The 17,898-nt window shown below is 49.8% G+C and overlaps 1 protein-coding gene across 1 annotated transcript; it reads left to right on the plus strand.

Moving 5' to 3' along the window:
* The first annotated feature begins 343 nt into the window (after positions 1-343).
* On the plus strand, positions 344-13,119 carry HDDC2 (HD domain containing 2). The gene is made up of 6 exons (XM_038768779.1): positions 344-446; positions 1,921-2,042; positions 4,748-4,850; positions 6,125-6,193; positions 11,075-11,213; positions 12,964-13,119. The coding sequence occupies exons 1-6, from the start codon at positions 384-386 to the stop codon at positions 13,065-13,067; spliced, it is 600 nt and encodes a 199-aa protein (XP_038624707.1). The 5' UTR covers positions 344-383; the 3' UTR covers positions 13,068-13,119.
* The last annotated feature ends 4,779 nt before the right edge of the window (positions 13,120-17,898 follow it).

Below are 17,898 nucleotides of genomic sequence, written 5' to 3' on the forward strand. Positions count from 1 at the left end.
AATAATGGTCAGCTGTGTGCCTTTGGGAAAGTCACTTAACTTCTCTGTACCTCAATTACCACTGTGAGTCCCACATGGGGCAACCTGATTACCTTGCACGGAACAGTGCTTGGCACATAGTAAGTGTTTAATAAATGTAAATACTAATTATTACTGCACTCTCCCGAGCGCTTAGTCCAGTGGTTTGCGCACAGTAAGCGCTGAAGAAGTACGATGGAATGAATGGGGAACAGGCGTGTGGCCGGGGCCGGAGCAAGGCGGGCTTGGGGAGGAGGAGGAGGAGGAGGAGGAAGAGGAAGAGGAGGAGCTGCGGGCTGCAGAGGGCTGCACCGTGTCTCTGTCTGTGGGTGTCTGTGCACGGAGGTCCGGGCCGGTCCGGGCCCATGGCGGGCTCGGGCAGCGGGCGGAGTCTGCTGCAGTTTATGCGGCTGCTGGGACAGCTCAAGGTCAGCCCCCCACCCCCCAGGCACGCACACACACACACACACACACACACACACACACACACACACACAGAGACGGGGGAGACAAACCAGGGGAGAGGGAGGGGAAGGAGGGGAGAGAGGAGAGGGGAGGGGAGAAGGAAGGGGGAGAGGGAGGGGGGAAGGAGGGGAGAGGGGGGAGAGGGAGGGGGGAAGGAGGGGAGAGGGGGGAGAGGGAGAGGGGAAGGAGGGGAGAGGGAGAGGGGAAGGAGGGGAGGGGAGAGAAGAAGAGGGGAAGGAGGGGAGAGGGAGAGGGGAAGGAGGGGGGAAGGAGGGGAGAGGGAGGGGGGAAGGAGGGGAGAGGAGAGAAGAGGGGGGAAGGAGGGGAGAGGGAGAGTGGGAGAGGGGAAGGAGGGGAGAGAGGAAGAGGGGAAGGAGGGGAGAGAGGAAGAGGGGAAGGGGGAGAGAAGAAGAGGGAAGGGGGAGAGAGGAAGAGGGGAAGGAGAGGAAGAGGGGAAGGAGGGGAGAGGGAGGGGGGAAGGAGGGGAGAGGGAGGGGGGAAGGAGGGGAGGGAGGGGGGAAGGAGGGGAGAGAGGGGTGGAAGGAGGGGAGAGGGAGGGGGGAAGGAGGGGAGAGGGAGGGGAGAGGGAGGGGGGAAGGAGGGGAGAGAGGGGTGGAAGGAGGGGAGAGGGAGGGGGGAAGGAGGGGAGAGGGAGGGGAGAGAGGGGTGGAAGGAGGGGAGAGAGAGGGGGGAAGGAGGGGAGAGGGAGGGGAGAGAGGGGTGGAAGGAGGGGAGAGAGAGGGGGGAAGGAGGGGAGAGGGAGGGGGGAAGGAAGGGGGGGGATTGAGGGGAGAGGGAGGGGGGAGAGAGGAGAGCGGAAGGAGGGGAGAGGGAGAGAGGAGAGGAGAGGGAAGAGGGAATGGGGAGGGGGGAGAGGGAGAGAGAGGGAGGAGGGGGGAGAAAGGGGGAGGAGGGGAGTTAGAACCCAGGTCCTTCTTAACTCGCGGATCTTCCTGACTCCTGGACCCATGTTCTATCCACTAGCTCACATACACTGTTTTATAGCTGGCCCATCTCCTCCCAGTTTGAATCCCAGGACCCAGCCTCCTGCCCCAGAATTCCCTGACTTAGAAACCCAGCATCCAAGTTCACCCAGACCTGGGATGGAAACTCAGTGGCTCTGAAAGTAATCAAAGGGGGGCGGATTTCCCCAGTAAATGCCGTTCATTGGAGCTGATTCTAGCCGCCTCGAGCATACTTCCACAAGATCACAGCTGTATGACAATATCGTCCAGCTTGCATGATGTCACCCACACCTCAGGCTCAGTGTTTTTCAGATGTCATCACTGGCCGTCATAACCCTAGATCAGTATCTGCTACTTGAAAAGAAACCCCAGCCCTTTGCACGTCCCCTGGGACCCAGAATTAGTGAAGTAGTCTGATCACGCTGCTGACACCCATCCACAGACAATGTTTTTAACCTGTTTCTCTCCCCAGAGGGTACCTCGGACCGGCTGGGTGTACAGGAACGTCAAGAAGCCGGAGAGCGTATCCGATCACATGTACAGGATGTCAATCATGGCCCTGGTCACTGAGGATAAAAACCTCAACAAGGACAGGTATGGATTTAGGAACTTTGGAGACGGAGACAACAGGTAGTTGGCTGGTGGAATTTGTTCCCACAAGCGTTTGAATGGGCGGTCCATGCTGGGATCCTGAAGGGAAAGTCAGGGATGGAGACAGGAGAGATGGAGAGTCCTAGGTGGCCAGTTCTTAACCATGAGGATGGGAGCTCAAGAGGATAACAATCTCACAATTCCTTCAAGTGTCCTATAGGACGAGTGGTCTCCCAAGTAATGGCATTTCTTGAACTCCTTGGGTAATTGGGCCCCAAGCTTGGCAGAGTAAGAGGTACTATTGTTGTTGTTGTCTTATGTTGTCAAGTGGTGTCCGACCCATAGAGACGCCATGGACACATCTCTCCCAGAACGTCCCACCTCCATCTGCAATCGTTCTGGTAGTGTATCCACAGAGTTTTCTTGGTAAAATTACAGGAGCGGTTTACCATTGCCTCCTTCCACGCAGTAAACCTGAGTCCACGCCCTTGACTGTCTCCTGTGCTGCTGCTGCCCAGCACAGGTGAATATTTACTTTTAGCAGATTGCCTGCCACTCACTAGCCACTGCCCAAGCTAGGAATGGAATAGGTATTCCTCTGCTTGATTCTCCCTCCCATAGTTGAGACAGGTAGAGTACCAGAAACTCTCCAGCTGTGACCATGAGAGGTGAAGAGGTTCACAGGAAGGGCCACCTTGGGGGGCGTGTGTGTGTGTAAACAAGCCTGGGTGAGACGAATGCTTAGATGTCAATCAATCAGTGGTATTTATTAAGTACTTGCTATGTGCAGAGCACTGTACTAAGTGCTTGGGAGAATACAGTACAACGGAATTAGCAGACACATCCGCTGCCCATAACAAGCTTGAGTATGGTGGCAGAAACCAGGTGCCACCTTGAAGCCGAGCACAAGGGCTAGCAATGGTGACGTGGACCCCATCTGTTTCACTGGAGCCATCCTTACCATTATTAATAATGATGGTATTTGTTAAGCGCTTACTATGTGCAAAGCACTGTTCTAAGCGCTGGGGCGGGGGTACAAAGTGATCAGGTTGTCCCACGTGGGGCTCACACTCTTAATCCCCATTTTACAGATGAGGTAACTGAGGCTCAGAGAAGTTAAGTGACTTGCCCAAGGTCACACAACAGACATGTGGCGGAGCGGGGATTCAAACCCATGACCTCTGACTCCAAAGCCCGGGCTCTTTCCACTGAGCCACGCTGCTTATTAGCATCAGCATTTATCAACCACCTAGTATGTGCAGAGCTCTATGCTGGGAATAGTCAACAGTAGTATAAGACGCAGTCCCTGTCCTCAAGGGACTTAATGTAAACTGTGTTTAGAACAAGAGAGAAAGGCTTGTGATATACTGAACATGGAATGAGAAAGAATGTCACCATGATCGGGTGTCCCTCTAGATAATTTCCCGGCCATCGTGGTCTCAGAGTAAAAAAGAAACCCAAATACATTTATGCTGTCACTAGAAGTTGTCCCTACTGACACACTTTATTCATTCATTCATTCAATCGTATTTATTGAGCACTTACTGCGTGCAAAGCACTGTACTAAGTGCTTGGGAAGTACAAATTGGCAACATATAGAGATGGTCCCTACCCAACAGTGGGCTCACAGTCTAGAAGGGGGAGACAGAGAACAAAACAAAACATATTAACAAAATAAAATAAATAGAAGGGGGAGACAGAGAACAAAACAAAACATATTAACAAAATAAAATAAATAGAATAAATATGTACAAATAAATAGAGTAATAAATACATACAAACATATACATATATACAGGTGCTGTGGGGAGGGGAAGGAGGTAAGGCAGGGGGGATGGAGAGGGGGAGGAGGGGGAAAGGAAGGAAGGGGCTCAGTCTGGGAAGGCCTCCTGGAGGAGGTGAGCTCTCAGTAGGGCTTTGAAGGGAGGAAGAGAGCTAGCTTGGCGGATGTGCGGAGGGAGGACATTCCAGGCCTGGGGGATGACGTGGGCCAGGGGTCGACGGCGGGACAGACAATAACGAGGCACGGTGAGGAGATTAGCGGCAGAGGAGCGGAGGGTGCAGGCTGGGCTGTAGAAGGAGAGAAGGGAGGTGAGGTAAGAGTGGTCGAGGTGATGGAGAGCCTTGAAGCCGAGGGTGAGGAGTTTTTGCCTGATTTCTTTCTCATTTGCCTGGTTTATTTCTCGTCACTTGCCATGGTGGTTCAGATCTGTGACTGACTGTACTGACAGTCAAATTTACCAGTAAGAGTGTCTGGGAGGGGCAGAAGGGAAATAATGTCCTAAGGAGGGGAGTCAATCATTCAGTCATATTTACTGAGTGCTTACTGTGTGCATAGCCCTGTACTAAATGCTTGGGAATAAAATACAACAGAGTTGGTAAACCCATTCCCTGCCCACAAGGAGCTTACAGTCTAGAGGGGGAGACAGATATTAATATAAATAAATTACGGGTATATATATGTATATATACTTATATATAAGTGCTTGGGGGCTGCGGGAGGGATGAATAAATGGAGCAAGGGTGACAGAAGGGAGTGGGAGAAGAGAAAATGAGGGATTAGTTGGGGAAGATCACTTGGTGGTGTGCCTTCATTAAGGCTTTGAAGGTGGGGAGAGTCTGTTAGATATGAAGAGAAAGGTTGTTCCAGGTGAGAGGCAGGGGATGGTTCATTCTGTGGATTCCTTCCCCTCTTCTTGCCGATCCAGGTGTGTCCGCTTAGCCCTGGTGCACGACATGGCAGAATGCATCGTAGGGGACATCGCCCCCGCCGACAATGTCCCCAAGGAGGAGAAACACCGGCGAGAGGAGGTGGGTTCCTCCTGGCTTACACCATAATCTGGCCCTCTTGTAGAGTGGTAGCTTTTGTGCTCTTTGGCTCGAAAGGTGTTTTATAAAGCCCAATGTATTGAAATTATGTTGGTCACTTATTGTTCCTAAACCTTCTGCCTGCCTAGGAAAATGGGGATGTCATGAGTGTGGGGAAGTGTGGGTCTGCGGCTGAATGGGACCTTTTGGGGTGCTCCCCCAACCATTTCAACCATTAATGTGGCAGCGACAATGACACTCCCCAGAACAGAGGAAGCAGCATGGCTTAGTGGATAGAGCACAGGCCTTGGAGTCATAAGGACCTGTGTTCTAATCCTGCATCCACCTCTAGTCTGCTGTGTGACCTTGGACAAGTCACTTCACTTCCTCTCTGCCTCAGTTACTTCGTCTGTAAAATGGGGATTAAGACTGTGAGCCCCATGTGGGACAGGGACTGTGTCCAACCTGATTACCTTGTATTTACCCCAGTGCCTAGAATAATGCTTGATACATAGTAAGTGCCTAACAGGTACCATAATAATTATGTATATATGTATATCACCTGCATATATGTTTGTACATATTTATTACTCTATTTTTTTTACTTGTACATATCTAGTCTATTTTATTTTGTTAGTATGTTTGGTTTTGTTCTCTGTCTCCCCCTTCTAGACTGTGAACCCACTGTTGGGTAGGGACTGTCTCTATATGTTGCCAGCTTGTACTTCCCAAGCGCTTAGTACAGTGCTCTGCACACAGTAAGCGCTCAATAAATATGATTGATTGATTGATTAACAGGGCTAGAATAGTGGTGGTGGGTAGAGGAAGGCAGGGGTGTGTGGGTGAACCTGGTGAGGAGAGATTTGGGGAGAGGCAGAGGAGCTTAGGTCTCTGTCCTTGGCTCCTGGACACTTAGTGCCATATCCTGAGGAGCCACAGGCTGACTGTTACTTATCCCCAAGTTTCCACCACCTGGACGCTCCAAGGGCATTGGGTGTGAGTCTCTGTGGAGTGAACCCAAACCAGGTTAGAGGGCATTTGCAATTCTCCAGGATTGATACCTGCCTATTCCCCTAGCATAGGCACAGCCTCGTTTGGAAAGAGTAGCCCTCACGGGGTTGACCACTTTAGAGAGAGTGAAAAGGACAAATAAAAAAATAAAAAAAATCACAAGAGCATTGAGAAAGGGGTAAAATGAGTTCATAAGTGCAAGTCGTTCTGTTTCACAGTCCTGTTTTTAAGATGTGGATTCAGTGAAGTACCCATCTTTATTTCAGGAAGCCATGAAGCAGCTGACCCGGTTGCTGTCAGAAGATGTCAGAAAGGAAATCTTTGACCTTTGGGAAGTAAGTCAGAGTTCTTCATTGAGTTTTCTTTATTTTTTTTATAGTATTAAGTACTTACTATGTGTCAAATGTGATTCTAAGATCTAGGGTAGGTAAAAGTTAGATCAGAAGCAGTCTCTGTCCTACATGGGGCTCCTAGTCTAAGCAGGAGGGAGAATAGGTATTTAATCTCCATTTTACAGTTGAGGGAACTGAGGCACAGAGAAGCGGTGATGGAGTTCGAGCTACGAGGGAAGACCTGAGCAAGGGGTCGGTGGTGAGATAAATGAGATCGAGGGACAGTGAATAGTTCTGTGATAGAGGAGCAAAGGATGTGGGTTGGGTGAGAGCAGGAGATGGGCTAGGATAGAAAGGAGGGAGCATGCTGACTGGGTGTCTTAAAGCCAATGGTTAGTTTCTGCTTGATGCGGAGGTGGATGGGCAACTGTTTTTGAGGAGTGGAGAGACTTAACAGAATGAAAAAAAATGATCTGGCTGCAGAGTGAAATATAGACTGGAGAGGGATGAGGCTGGAGGCAGGGAGGACAACGAGGAGGCTCATGCCGTAGTTGAGATGGGATAAAACAAGTACACTAATAATAATAATCATGGCATTCGTTAAGCACTTACTATGTGCCAGGCACTGTTCTTAGCGCTGGGGTAGATATGAGATAATCGAGTTGGACACAGTCCCGGTCCCACATAGGGCTCACAGTCTTAATCCCCATTTTACAGATGAGGGAACTGAGGCACAGAGAAGTGAAGTGACTTGCCCGAGGTCACACAGCAGACAAGTGGCAGAGCTGGGATTAGAACCCATGACCTAATGGGTCATGAACCCATGACCCCTTCTAGACTGTGAGCCCACTGTTGGGTAGGGACCGTCTCTATATGTTGCCAACTTGTACTTCCCAAGCGCTTAGTACAGTGCTCTGCACACAGTAAGTGCTCAATAAATACGATTGAAAAAAAAATGACCTTCTGACTCCCATGCCCGTGCTGTATCCACTGTGCCATGCTGTTTCCGTTTAATACAGTGCTCTGCACCTAGTAAGCCCTCAACACATTACTATTGATAAGTGTCTGGATGAGTGTGGTAGCAGTTTGGCTGGAGAGGGAGGGGGCGGATAGTAGTTGTGTTCAGACTGAGTTCTGGCACTGGGTAGCCAGCTCCTAGAGCACTTTCTTGTGGGGATGGCCTCCTGGACCCACCGGATTAGATTTGCCCCGACAGATTTTTGGGCTGCCCACAGCATATGGGAACCATAATCCGTCGATCTGTCATCTAAGCCTTTTTTCACTGATGTATTAGCTACTTAAACTGTCGGGGCAGAGACAGCAGTGACTGCTGAGCGCAGGAGGAGAAATAAACCATGTCCTCGACTGAGAAATAAACCACATTCTTGAGTGGGAAGAGCGTGGATGATGAAAGATAATTGGGAGAGAGCGGGGGTGATGAACTGGGGGAGGAGTGATGAATGCAGGGAATGAGTCTCTTGAGTCTGTTACATTTTCTCAAGCACTTAGTGTGGTGCAGTGTCCCCATGGGTGCTCAATAAATACTATCCCTCCTACTCATAATGATGGTATTTAAGTGCTTGTTTTTGGGTCAAGCACTGTTCTAAGCCCTGGGGTAGTTACAAGTTAATCAGGTTGGACGCAGCCTCTGTGCCACATGAGATTCACAGTCTAAGTAACAGGGAGAACAATAAAGCAGTGGTATTTGTTGAGTTCCTGGTTGTGCAAAGCACTGTACTAAGTACTTGGAATAGTACAATGCAACGGGGTTGGTGTACATGTTCCCTACCCAAAAAGAGCTTACAGTCTCGGGAGGGAGACAGACAATATAAATAAAGGTTACAGATAGGTGCGTGGGGCTGAGGGGGAACAGGTATTGATTCTCTGAGGCATGATGGAACTGAGGCAAAGAGAAATTAATTGACTTGCCCAAGGTCACCCAATGTGCTCTCTCTGCTACTCTCCCATCCTTCAACCCTCTCCACTACTCTCCCATCCTTCCCAGCAGTATCCTCAGATGAGATCTCCTCCCTCCCCTCAAGTGCTACTCTGGCCACCTGTGCTTCTGACCCCGTTCCCTCTCATCTTATGAAATCTCTCACTCAGTCCCTCCTCCCCTCCTTAACTTCCATCTTCAACTGCTCACTCTCCACTGGTTCCTTCCCCTCTGCCTTCAAACATGCCTACGTCTCCCCCATCCTAAAAAAACCCTCTCTTGACCCCACCTCCCCTTCTAGTTATCGCCCTATCTCCCTCCTACCATTCCTTTCCAAACTCCTTGAACGCGTCGTCTACACACGCTGCCTTGAATTCCTCAATGCCAAGTCTCTCCTCGACCCCCTCCAATCTGGCTTCCGTCCCCTACATTCCACAGAAACTGCCCTCTCAAAGGTCACCAATGACCTCCTGCTTGCCAAAATCCAGCGGCTCCTACTCTATCCTAATCCTCTTCGACCTCTCAGCTGCCTTCGACACTGTGGACCACCCCCTTCTCCTCAACACGCTGTCCAACCTTGGCTTCACAGACTCTGTCCTCTCCTGGTTCTCCTCTTATCTCTCCAGCCATTCATTCTCAGTCTCTTTTGAGGGCTCCTCCTCCCCCTCCCATCCCTACTGTAGGGGTTCCTCACGGGTCAGTTCTTGGTCCCCTTCTCTTCTCTATCTACACTCACTCCCTTGGTGAACTCATTCGCTCCCACGGCTTCAACTATCATCTCTACGCTGATGACACGCAAATCTACATCTCTGACCCTGCTCTCTCTCCCTCCCTTCAGGCTCATATCTCCTCCTGCCTTCAAGACATCTCCATCTGGATGTCTGCTCGCCATCTAAAACTCAATATGTCCAAGACTGAACTCATCTTCCCTCCCAAACCCTGCCCTCTCCCTGACTTTCCCATCACTGTTGACGGCACCACCATCCTTCCCATCTCACAAGCCCGCAACCTTGGTGTCATCCTTGACTCTGCTCTCTAGTTCACCCCTCACATCCAATCCGTCACCAAAAACTGCCGCTCCTACCTCCGCAATATCGCCAAGATCCGCCCTTTCCTCTCCATCCAAACTGCTACCCTGCTGGTTCAATCTCTCATCCTATCCTGACTGCATTACTGCTTCAGCCTCCTCTCTGATCTCCCATCCTCCTGTCTCTCCCCACTTCAATCTGTACTTCACGCTGCTGCCCGGATCATCTTTGTGCAGAAGTGCTCTGGGCATGTTACTCCCCTCCTCAAAAATCTCCAGTGGCTACCAATCAACCTACGCATCAGGCAAAAACTCCTCTCTGCTTCTAGTCTCTCCATCACTTCGCCCCCTCCTACCCCACCTCCCTTCTTTCCTTCTCCAGCCCAGCCCGCACCCTCCGCTCCTCTGCCACTAACCTCCTCACTGTGCCTCGTTCTCGCCTGTGCCGCCGTCGACCCCTGGCCCACGTCCTCCCCCTGGCCTGGAATGCCCTCCCTCCACACATCTGCCAAGCTAGCTCTCTTCCTCCCTTCAAAGCCCTACTGAAAACTCACCTCCTCCAGAAGGCCTTCTCAGACTGAGCCCCCTCCTTCCTCTCCCTCTCCTCCCTCCTTCCCCCCACCTTACCTCCTTCCCCTCCCCACAGCACCTGTATATGTGTGTATATGTTTGTACGTATTTATTACTCTATTTTACTTGTAAGTTTTGTTTTGTTGTCTGTCTCCCCCTTCTAGACTGTGAGCCCACTGTTGGGTAGGGACCGTCTCTATATGTTGCCAACTTGTACTTCCCAAGCGCTTAGTACAGTGCTCTGCACACAGTAAGCACTCAATAAATATGATTGAATAAATGAATGATGAAAGTGGGCAGTGGCAGAGCTGTAATTAGAATTCAGGTCCTCTGATTCCCAGGCCTGTGCTCTTTCCATTACGCCACCCTGCTAAGACTGCTATTACTAGTACCACCACTACTACAACTACTGTTAAGTGCTACTGCCCTGTAAAGATGTAGACTAGCTGGTGAAAATACCATGACCCAGATGGCTGTTGACGGAGACCCGGTATTGATTAGATTCTACAAATGAAACTGGGTTAATCCTTCTCTGCTGCCTTCCTCTCTGTGCGGATGGGCCCATGTGAAACAGATTTCAATCAATCATATTTAATCAATCAGTGGTGTTTACCAAGCACTTACTGTGTGTTCAGAGCACTGTACTAAGCATTTGGGAGAGTACAGTATACCAGACTTGGTAAACATGTCCCCTGCCTGGAAGGCTCAGAAGTTATTATTCTTATTAATAACAACAATAATAATAATAATGGTGGTATTTGTTTAGTGCTTACTATGTGCCAAGTACCATTCTAAGCAATGGGGTAGATCCTAGCTCTGCCAATTGTCAGTTGTGTAACTTTGGGCAAGTCACTTAACTTCTCTGTGCCTCAGTTCCCTCATCTGTAAAATGGGGATTTAGTCTGTGAGCCCCCCGTGGGACAACCTGATCTCCTTGTAACCTCCCCAGCGATAAGTACAGTGCTTTGCACATGTAAGCACTTAATAAATGCCATCATTATTATTATTATTATTACAAGGTAATCAGGTCAGACACAGTCCCTGTCCCACATGGGGCTCACAGTCTTAATCCCCATTTTACAGATGATGTAACTGAGGAAGAAAGGAAGTGAAGTGACTCGCCCAAGGTCACACAACAAGCAAGTGGTGAAGCTGGGATTAGAACCCATGTCCTCTGAGTTGGGTAGAAGACATATATCTATCCCATTGCTTGGCACATAGGTGCTTAATAAAAAAACATTAAAAAAAAACAAAAAAAACTAGGCTCCAGACATTCCAGGAGTCCCACCCCAGACTGCTCCATCCCTGGATCCGTGCCCATTTTATTTTCCCTGGCCTCTTCCCCCATCAGGAGTACGAGAACCAGGCGAGTGCCGAAGCCAAGTTTGTGAAGGAGCTGGACCAGTGTGAGATGATCCTTCAGGCGTTTGAATATGAGGAGCTGGAGAACAGACCCGGGAGGCTTCAGGACTTCTATGACTCCACAGCAGGTGTGGTATGGGGGCAGGAGTGGCATTCCAGGCACTCCAGGAAGTTGGAGAAGTAGGAGTGGGTTCTCCCTTCCTCTCCTCCCCCCAGGGAAGGAGCCTGCCGGCCCGCGTCCTCAGCTTCATTCCCCAAACTGTTGCTGGGGCAGAGTGGGGCTGTTGGGAGACGTGTTAGAGGATATTCCATTCCACAAGGGAAGAGGAGGCTGAATTTAGCTGAGGAATGTTGGGCAGTAAGGATAGGCTGCAGCCTGGGAGCCAGGAGACCAGGTTCCCCTTCCAGCTTGACTGCTGGCTGACGCCTCCAGGAAGTCAGTTAACCTTTCTGGTCTCTGTGGTCTCATCTACAAAATGGGGAGAATGCCACCTGCCTCTCCCTCCCTTCCTCACAAGGAAGTTTAGGGAGGTAATTGCGATTTGGAAAAACGGAAGCACTCTCCAAATTCAAGGTGTGACGTGAGTAGGATGCAGGAGGCTGTGATTAAGTCAACAGGCACAACTGATGCCAGGATTCCTGGGTCTCAGGGCCAGTAATAATGACAGCTTTACCCACACACACATATTCACCTGCTGGTGCTTGCTTGTGCTTGTTCCCTCTCTCCTCTCTCCTTCCCTCCCGCCCTTTCTCTCTCCTTCTCTCCCTTTATCTCTCCTTCCTTCTCTCCCTTTATCTCTCCTTCCTTCTCTGACTTTTTCTCTCCTTCCTTCCCTCCCTTTTTCTCTCCTTCCTTCTCTCCTTTCTCTCTCCTTCCCTTCCTTCCTCCGTCCCTTTCTCTCTCCTTCTCTCTCTCCTTCCCTCCCTTTCTGTCTCCTTCCCTTCCTTCCTCCCTTTCTCTCTCCTTCTCTCTCCTTCCCTTCCTTTCTCTTCTCTGTCTCTCTCCTTCCCTTCCTTTCTCTTCTCTCTCTCCTTCCCTTCCTTTCTCCTCTCTCTCTCCTTCCCTTCCTTTCTCCTCTCTCACCTTCCCTCCCTTTCTCTCTCCTCTCCCTCCCTCCCTCCCTTTCTCTCTCCTCTCTCTCCCTACTTCCCTTTCTTTCTTCTCTCCCTCCCTTTCTCTCTCCTCTCCTTCCCTCCCTCCCTCCCTCTCTCCTTCCCTCCCTCCCTCCCTCTCCCTTCATTCCTCTCTTTCCCTTCCTCCCTCTCCTTCCCTTCCTTCCTCTCCTCCCTCTTTCTCCCTCTTTCCCTCCCTTTCTCCCTCCCTTTCTCCCTCCCTTTCTCCCTCCCTTTCTCCCTCCCTTTCTCCCTCCCTTTCTCCCTCCCTTTCTCCCTCCCTTTCTCCCTCCCTTTCTCCCTCCCTTTCCTTCCCCTAGCTCAAACTGGGCATCATGGGTAGGAGAGAGGGACAGGGAGCAGACCCCCACAGAGCCCATTGAAGCGAGCCAGCATGATGGGATTCTGGAGAAGGGCAGTAAGGACCTGGTTTCCAGCCCCAACCAAAAAGGATAGAAAAGAAAAATCATCAGTCAGCACCTACCTGGGCTCCCCTCATTCCTGACCCTAGTCTCCCCAGTTTCTATATTATGCCCTTCCAGGTTTGGACAAGGAACTGGATCAAGGCCCCAAAGGTGACTTTGGGGACTGGATACTCTTTTGCCCCTGCACCCTGCTCAACACCCTACCTGTTCCCAAACAGTGGTGTTAATTGAGCAATCAATTCCATCTAGGGGAGGCAACAGCACAGCCTCCATCTGAAGAGATTATACTTGGACTAAGAAGCCCTCATCATCCCCACTTTCCTTCTTCTTTGCCTTCCAGGGAAATTCAGCCACCCCGAAATCATCCGGCTCGTGTGTGAGCTCATGACAGAACGGAACAGTAGAATAGCGGCAGAGATCGCAGGCGAACCGCCGCCTTCTTGAATCACCAGGCGCTTCCCACCCTTGCCGAATAAACATTTTATTTTCTGTCTTGGGACCCTGTCGGTGTTTCCGATTAGCCAGCAAGGAAAGGGATGTCTTGAGGGCAAGCTGGGGGGCATGGGGTGCTGGAAAGCGAGATGTGGGAGGAAGGGGTGGCCGCAAGGATGGAGCATTTGTGGAACGATACAATACAGCCCAATTCCCATAGGGTGAGGAAATATGCTGCCTTTCTGAGCCTCCCTGCTTCCTGTGTTGCTTCAGTGTGTTCTAGGCACCCCCACCCCAAGTGGCCTAGAGGAACCCTGCTTTTCCCCAGGGACATAATGGGGACATATGGAGCATTAGGCACAACAGGCTCCCGTTCAGAAACCTCGGGTGGTAAACTGAAGTCTTCCAGAGTTTCACAGTGAAGTCGGAGTGTATCCCTCTCCTGGTAGTGCCACACCTTCCGTGCTTTTCCAGGTAAGCTCAGTCTTTCAGTGCTTTTGTTATTATTTTCTTAATGGTATTTGTCAAATGCTTACTATAGGTCAGGCACTGTTCTAAGTGCTGGGTTAGATAAAAGCTAATTAGGTTGGACACATTGGGCTCACAGTCAATCCTCATTTTACAGATGAGGCAAAGTGGAGCACAGAGAAGGTAAGTGACTTGCCCAAGGTCACACAGGAAACAAGTAGTGAAGCTCTAGACTGTGAGCTCGTTGTGGGTAGGGAATGTCACTGTTTATTGTTGTATTGTACTTTCCCAAGTACTTCTTATGGTGCTCTCCACACAGTAAGTGCTCAATAAATATGACTGAATGAATGAGTGAACCCACATCCTTCTTATTCCCAAGCCTGTGCCCTATCCACTAAGCCTCGCTGCTTCTCTGCAGTTACTACTACTACTAATAATTGTATTAAGCGCTTGCTATATGCCACGCACTGTACTAAGTACTGGGTTAGATACAAGATGATCAGGCTGGACAGAGTCCCTGTCCCACATAGGCCTCAGAGCTTTAATCCCCATTTTCCAGATGAGGTAACTGAGGCACAGAGAAGTGAAGTGATTGCCCCAGGTCACACAGCAAGCAAGTGGCAGGGTTGGGATCAAAACTCACGTCCTTCTGACTCCCAGCCTGGTGCTCTAGCCACTAGGCCACACAACTTCTGTAATAAGCACTTGGGAGAGTGCAGTATTCAGAGTCAGTATACATTCTCCACCCATGAGGAACTTACGTCTCTCCCTATTAATGATCTGCTGTCCAGCTTGGTACTGACTCTGACCAGTCCTGGCCCTTGTCAGTCAGTGGCTGCTTCCCCAGAATGGGGCAGTATTCATTCATTCGTTCATTCAGTTATATTTATTGAGTGCTTACTTTGTGCAGAGCACTGTAGTAAACACTTGAGAGTACAGTATAACAATAGACACATTCCCTGCCCACAATGAGCTTACAGTCTAGAAGGGGCAGCAGACAAATAAATGACAGATATGTACACAAACACTTTGGGGCAGAGAGGGGAGATAAATGAAGGGAGCAAGACAGGGTGATACAGAAGGGAGAGGGAGACTAGGAAGAAGTCGGAGAAGGCCTTTTGGAGAGATGTGACTTCAATAAGGCTTTGAAAGGGGGAGAGGAACTGTTGGATTTGAGGAGGGAGGGCCTTCCATGCCAGAGTCAGGATGTAGGTGAGAGGTTGGCATTGAGATAGATGAGAACAAGTCTATTGATGTTAGCATTAGAGGAGCGAAGTGTGCAGGCTAAGTTGTACTAGGGGACTAGCGAGGTGAGGCAGGAGGGGACAAGGTGATTGCTTTAAAGCCAGTGCTGAGGAGTTTTTATTTGATGCAGAGGTGAATGGGCAACCATTGGGATTTCTTTAGGAGTGGGGAAACATGGCCTGAATAGTTTTTGTAGAAGATAGTGTCCATTCCTCGGTCTCCAAGTGGAGAGCAAAGACGTCTGCATCACACATCATCCTGCCCCTGCCAGATTTATCCTGTCTGCTTCCCAATCCCTCCAGCCCTCACAAGGAGGAAGGCTGCTGCAGGAAGTGACAGGACACGATGGGGACTGAACATTTTTGTTTTGGGCCTAGGTCCTGTCAGAGCAACAGGAACTGAACTCCTTAAGTGCGACCCTGTCGGAACATGTTTCAGCAAAAGGCCAGCACACCTCAGCAGCTCGAAATGGCAGCCCATCGACATCAGGTGGAAGTCACGTCTACAGACTGAGCTATCGGAAGGAAGAAGGCACGAGACATCATAGGATGTGAAACTCCTCGGACCGGATTGTCACTGGGTGAGCCCTTCCCTAGAGCCCAGCTCGTCTCTGGCTGAAACACTAGACTCAAAGCCCACCCACAGTGCTTGTCCCATTGAGTCAGAAATCCCAACTTCTAAGTGGTCTGGGGCAACCCACTTGAGCAGACTTTCCGCATGGACAGGAAGGGCTGAGCTTCCTGGACCCTGAGATCACAACAGTCACTGACATGTACCTCCTTTTTTTTATGGTATTTGTTAAGTCCTTACTATGTATCAAGCACTGTTCTGGGTGTTGAGGTAGTTACAAGGTAATCACCTTGGACACAGTCCATATCCCCATTTTACAGATGAGGTAACTGAGATACAGAGAAGTGAAGTAACTTGCTCAAGGCCACACAAGGATTAGAATCTTCTGTGGATCTATTTCACTGCCCCTCCCCGGGGTTGGGGTGATTGGGGTGGGAGGGCAGTGACGCCCTGGGGTTAATCCCCACTTCCCACTGGGGGAAACCAAAGCCGAGAAAAGGTCCAGGGATCTGGGCCTTGGAAATTTTCCCTCCCATGAGCTCTGAGAGGGAGCTAGGCAGCCCTCTCCCTCCTTGTCCTCTGACCTAACAGAGAGCTTGAGTTCTAATCCCGGCTCTGCCACTTGCCTGCTGGGTGATCTTGGGCAAGTCACTTAACTTTCCTGTGCCTGTTTCCTCAACTGTAAAATGGGGATTAAATACCTGATCTCCCTCCTACTTAGACTGTGAGCCCCATGTGATACGCTTAGCACAGTGCTCTGCGAACAGTAAGCGCTCAATAAATACGATTGAATGAACGATACGGGGACTTTGTCCAGCTTGATTGACTTGTTTCTACCCAGGTGCTTAGACCAGTGCCTGTCATGTAGTAAGTGCTTAACAAATACCATAAAAATAAACATTAAAAAAATGTGCTTGGCCCAGGCCAAAGAAGCAGAAGTGAAAGGTGTGACCCTTGTCCTGTACTAGGGAAGACAGTGGAATTTAGAAACAGTTAAGAGTGTGACCAGTGATATGCTAGATGCAGGGGGATCAGTAATTACAATAATAATAATAATTGTGACATTTAAGTGCTTACTATGTGCCAGACACCATTCTAAGCACTAGGGTGGATCCAAGCACATCAGTTTAAATACAGTCCATGTCCCACATGGGGTTTACAGTCTTAATCCCCATTTTACAGATGAGGTAACTGAGGCCCAGAGAAATGAAGTGACTTGCTCAAGGTCACACAACAGTCATGTGGCAGAGCCAGAATTGGAACCTAGGTCTTTCGGACTCCCAGACCCATGCAGCGTGGCTCAGGGGAAAGAGCCCAGGCTTTGGAGTCAGAGGTTATGGGTTCAAATCCCAGCTCCAGAAATTGTCAGCTGTGTGACCTTGGGCAAGTCACTTAACTTCTCTGGGCCTCCGTTACCTCATCTGTAAAATGGGGATGAAGACTGTGAGCCCCCCGTGGGTCAATCTGATCACCTTGTAACCTCCCCAGTGCTTAGAACAGTGCTTTGCACATAGTAAGTGTTTAATAAATGCCGTCATTATTATTATTATTAGGCCACACTGCTTCTCGTAGTAAATCCATAACCAATAAACAGATGAGAAAGAGAGGGAGGGGCTGGCATGCCAAGAATGATTATGATGAACCGAGAGTTCCAAGCAGACGTATTTGGGGGCCATTTGAGACATAATCTTCCTTGAGAATGGTCTGGTCTGATCCAGGACATCCTAAGGGCCAGCCTTTGCTTATAGGGTGGTGGAGACCACCATTTCTTTCAGGCTCTGGGTCAGTGAAAATCTACTTTAATAATAATAATAACTGTGGTATTTAAGTGCTTACTATGTGACAAGCACTGTACTAAGCGCTGGGGAGGTTACAAGCAAATCAGGTTAGACATAGTCCCTGTCTCATATGGGGCTCACAGCCTTAATCCCCCTTTTAGAGATGAGGAAATTGAGGTCCAGAAAAGTGAAGTTACTTGCCCAAGGTCATACAGCAGACAGGTGGAGGAGTTGGGATTAGAGCCCAGGTCCTTCTGATTCCCAGGCCCGAGCTCTATCCCCTAGGACACGTGTGTCTCAGTGGGACACAGGCCAAGGACACTGGGAATTCCACTGCAGCCACAGGCTCCAGCTCAATCCCTGGGTCTTTGCTGAAGTGAGCCCGCAGTTGGGTAGGGACTGTCTCTATATATTGCCAACTTGTACTTCCCAAGTGCTTAGTACAGTGCTCTGCACACAGTAAGCGCTCAATAAATACGATTGAATGAATGCATTTAATGGGGAGATCGTCTCCTGAACCCTTGAATGCACGAGGACCCTGTGACTGGTTCTAATGTTTACCAACTGTGTTGGAGGGGTGAGTCAGTCAATTGTATTGAGCACTTACTGCGTGCAGAGCATTGAACTAAGTGCTTGGGAGAGTACAATATAACAGACACATTCCCTGCCCGCAATGAACCTACAGTCTAGAGGGGAAGGAATCGGACTGGGGCAGAGTGTAATTTATTCAGAATTTACCAAACTCATCAAGCACAGGAATTTATTGAGCAGGTACTCCGTGG

The sequence above is a fragment of the Tachyglossus aculeatus genome, chromosome 2 (assembly GCF_015852505.1).
Source record: "Tachyglossus aculeatus isolate mTacAcu1 chromosome 2, mTacAcu1.pri, whole genome shotgun sequence".
NCBI lineage: Eukaryota > Metazoa > Chordata > Mammalia > Monotremata > Tachyglossidae > Tachyglossus > Tachyglossus aculeatus.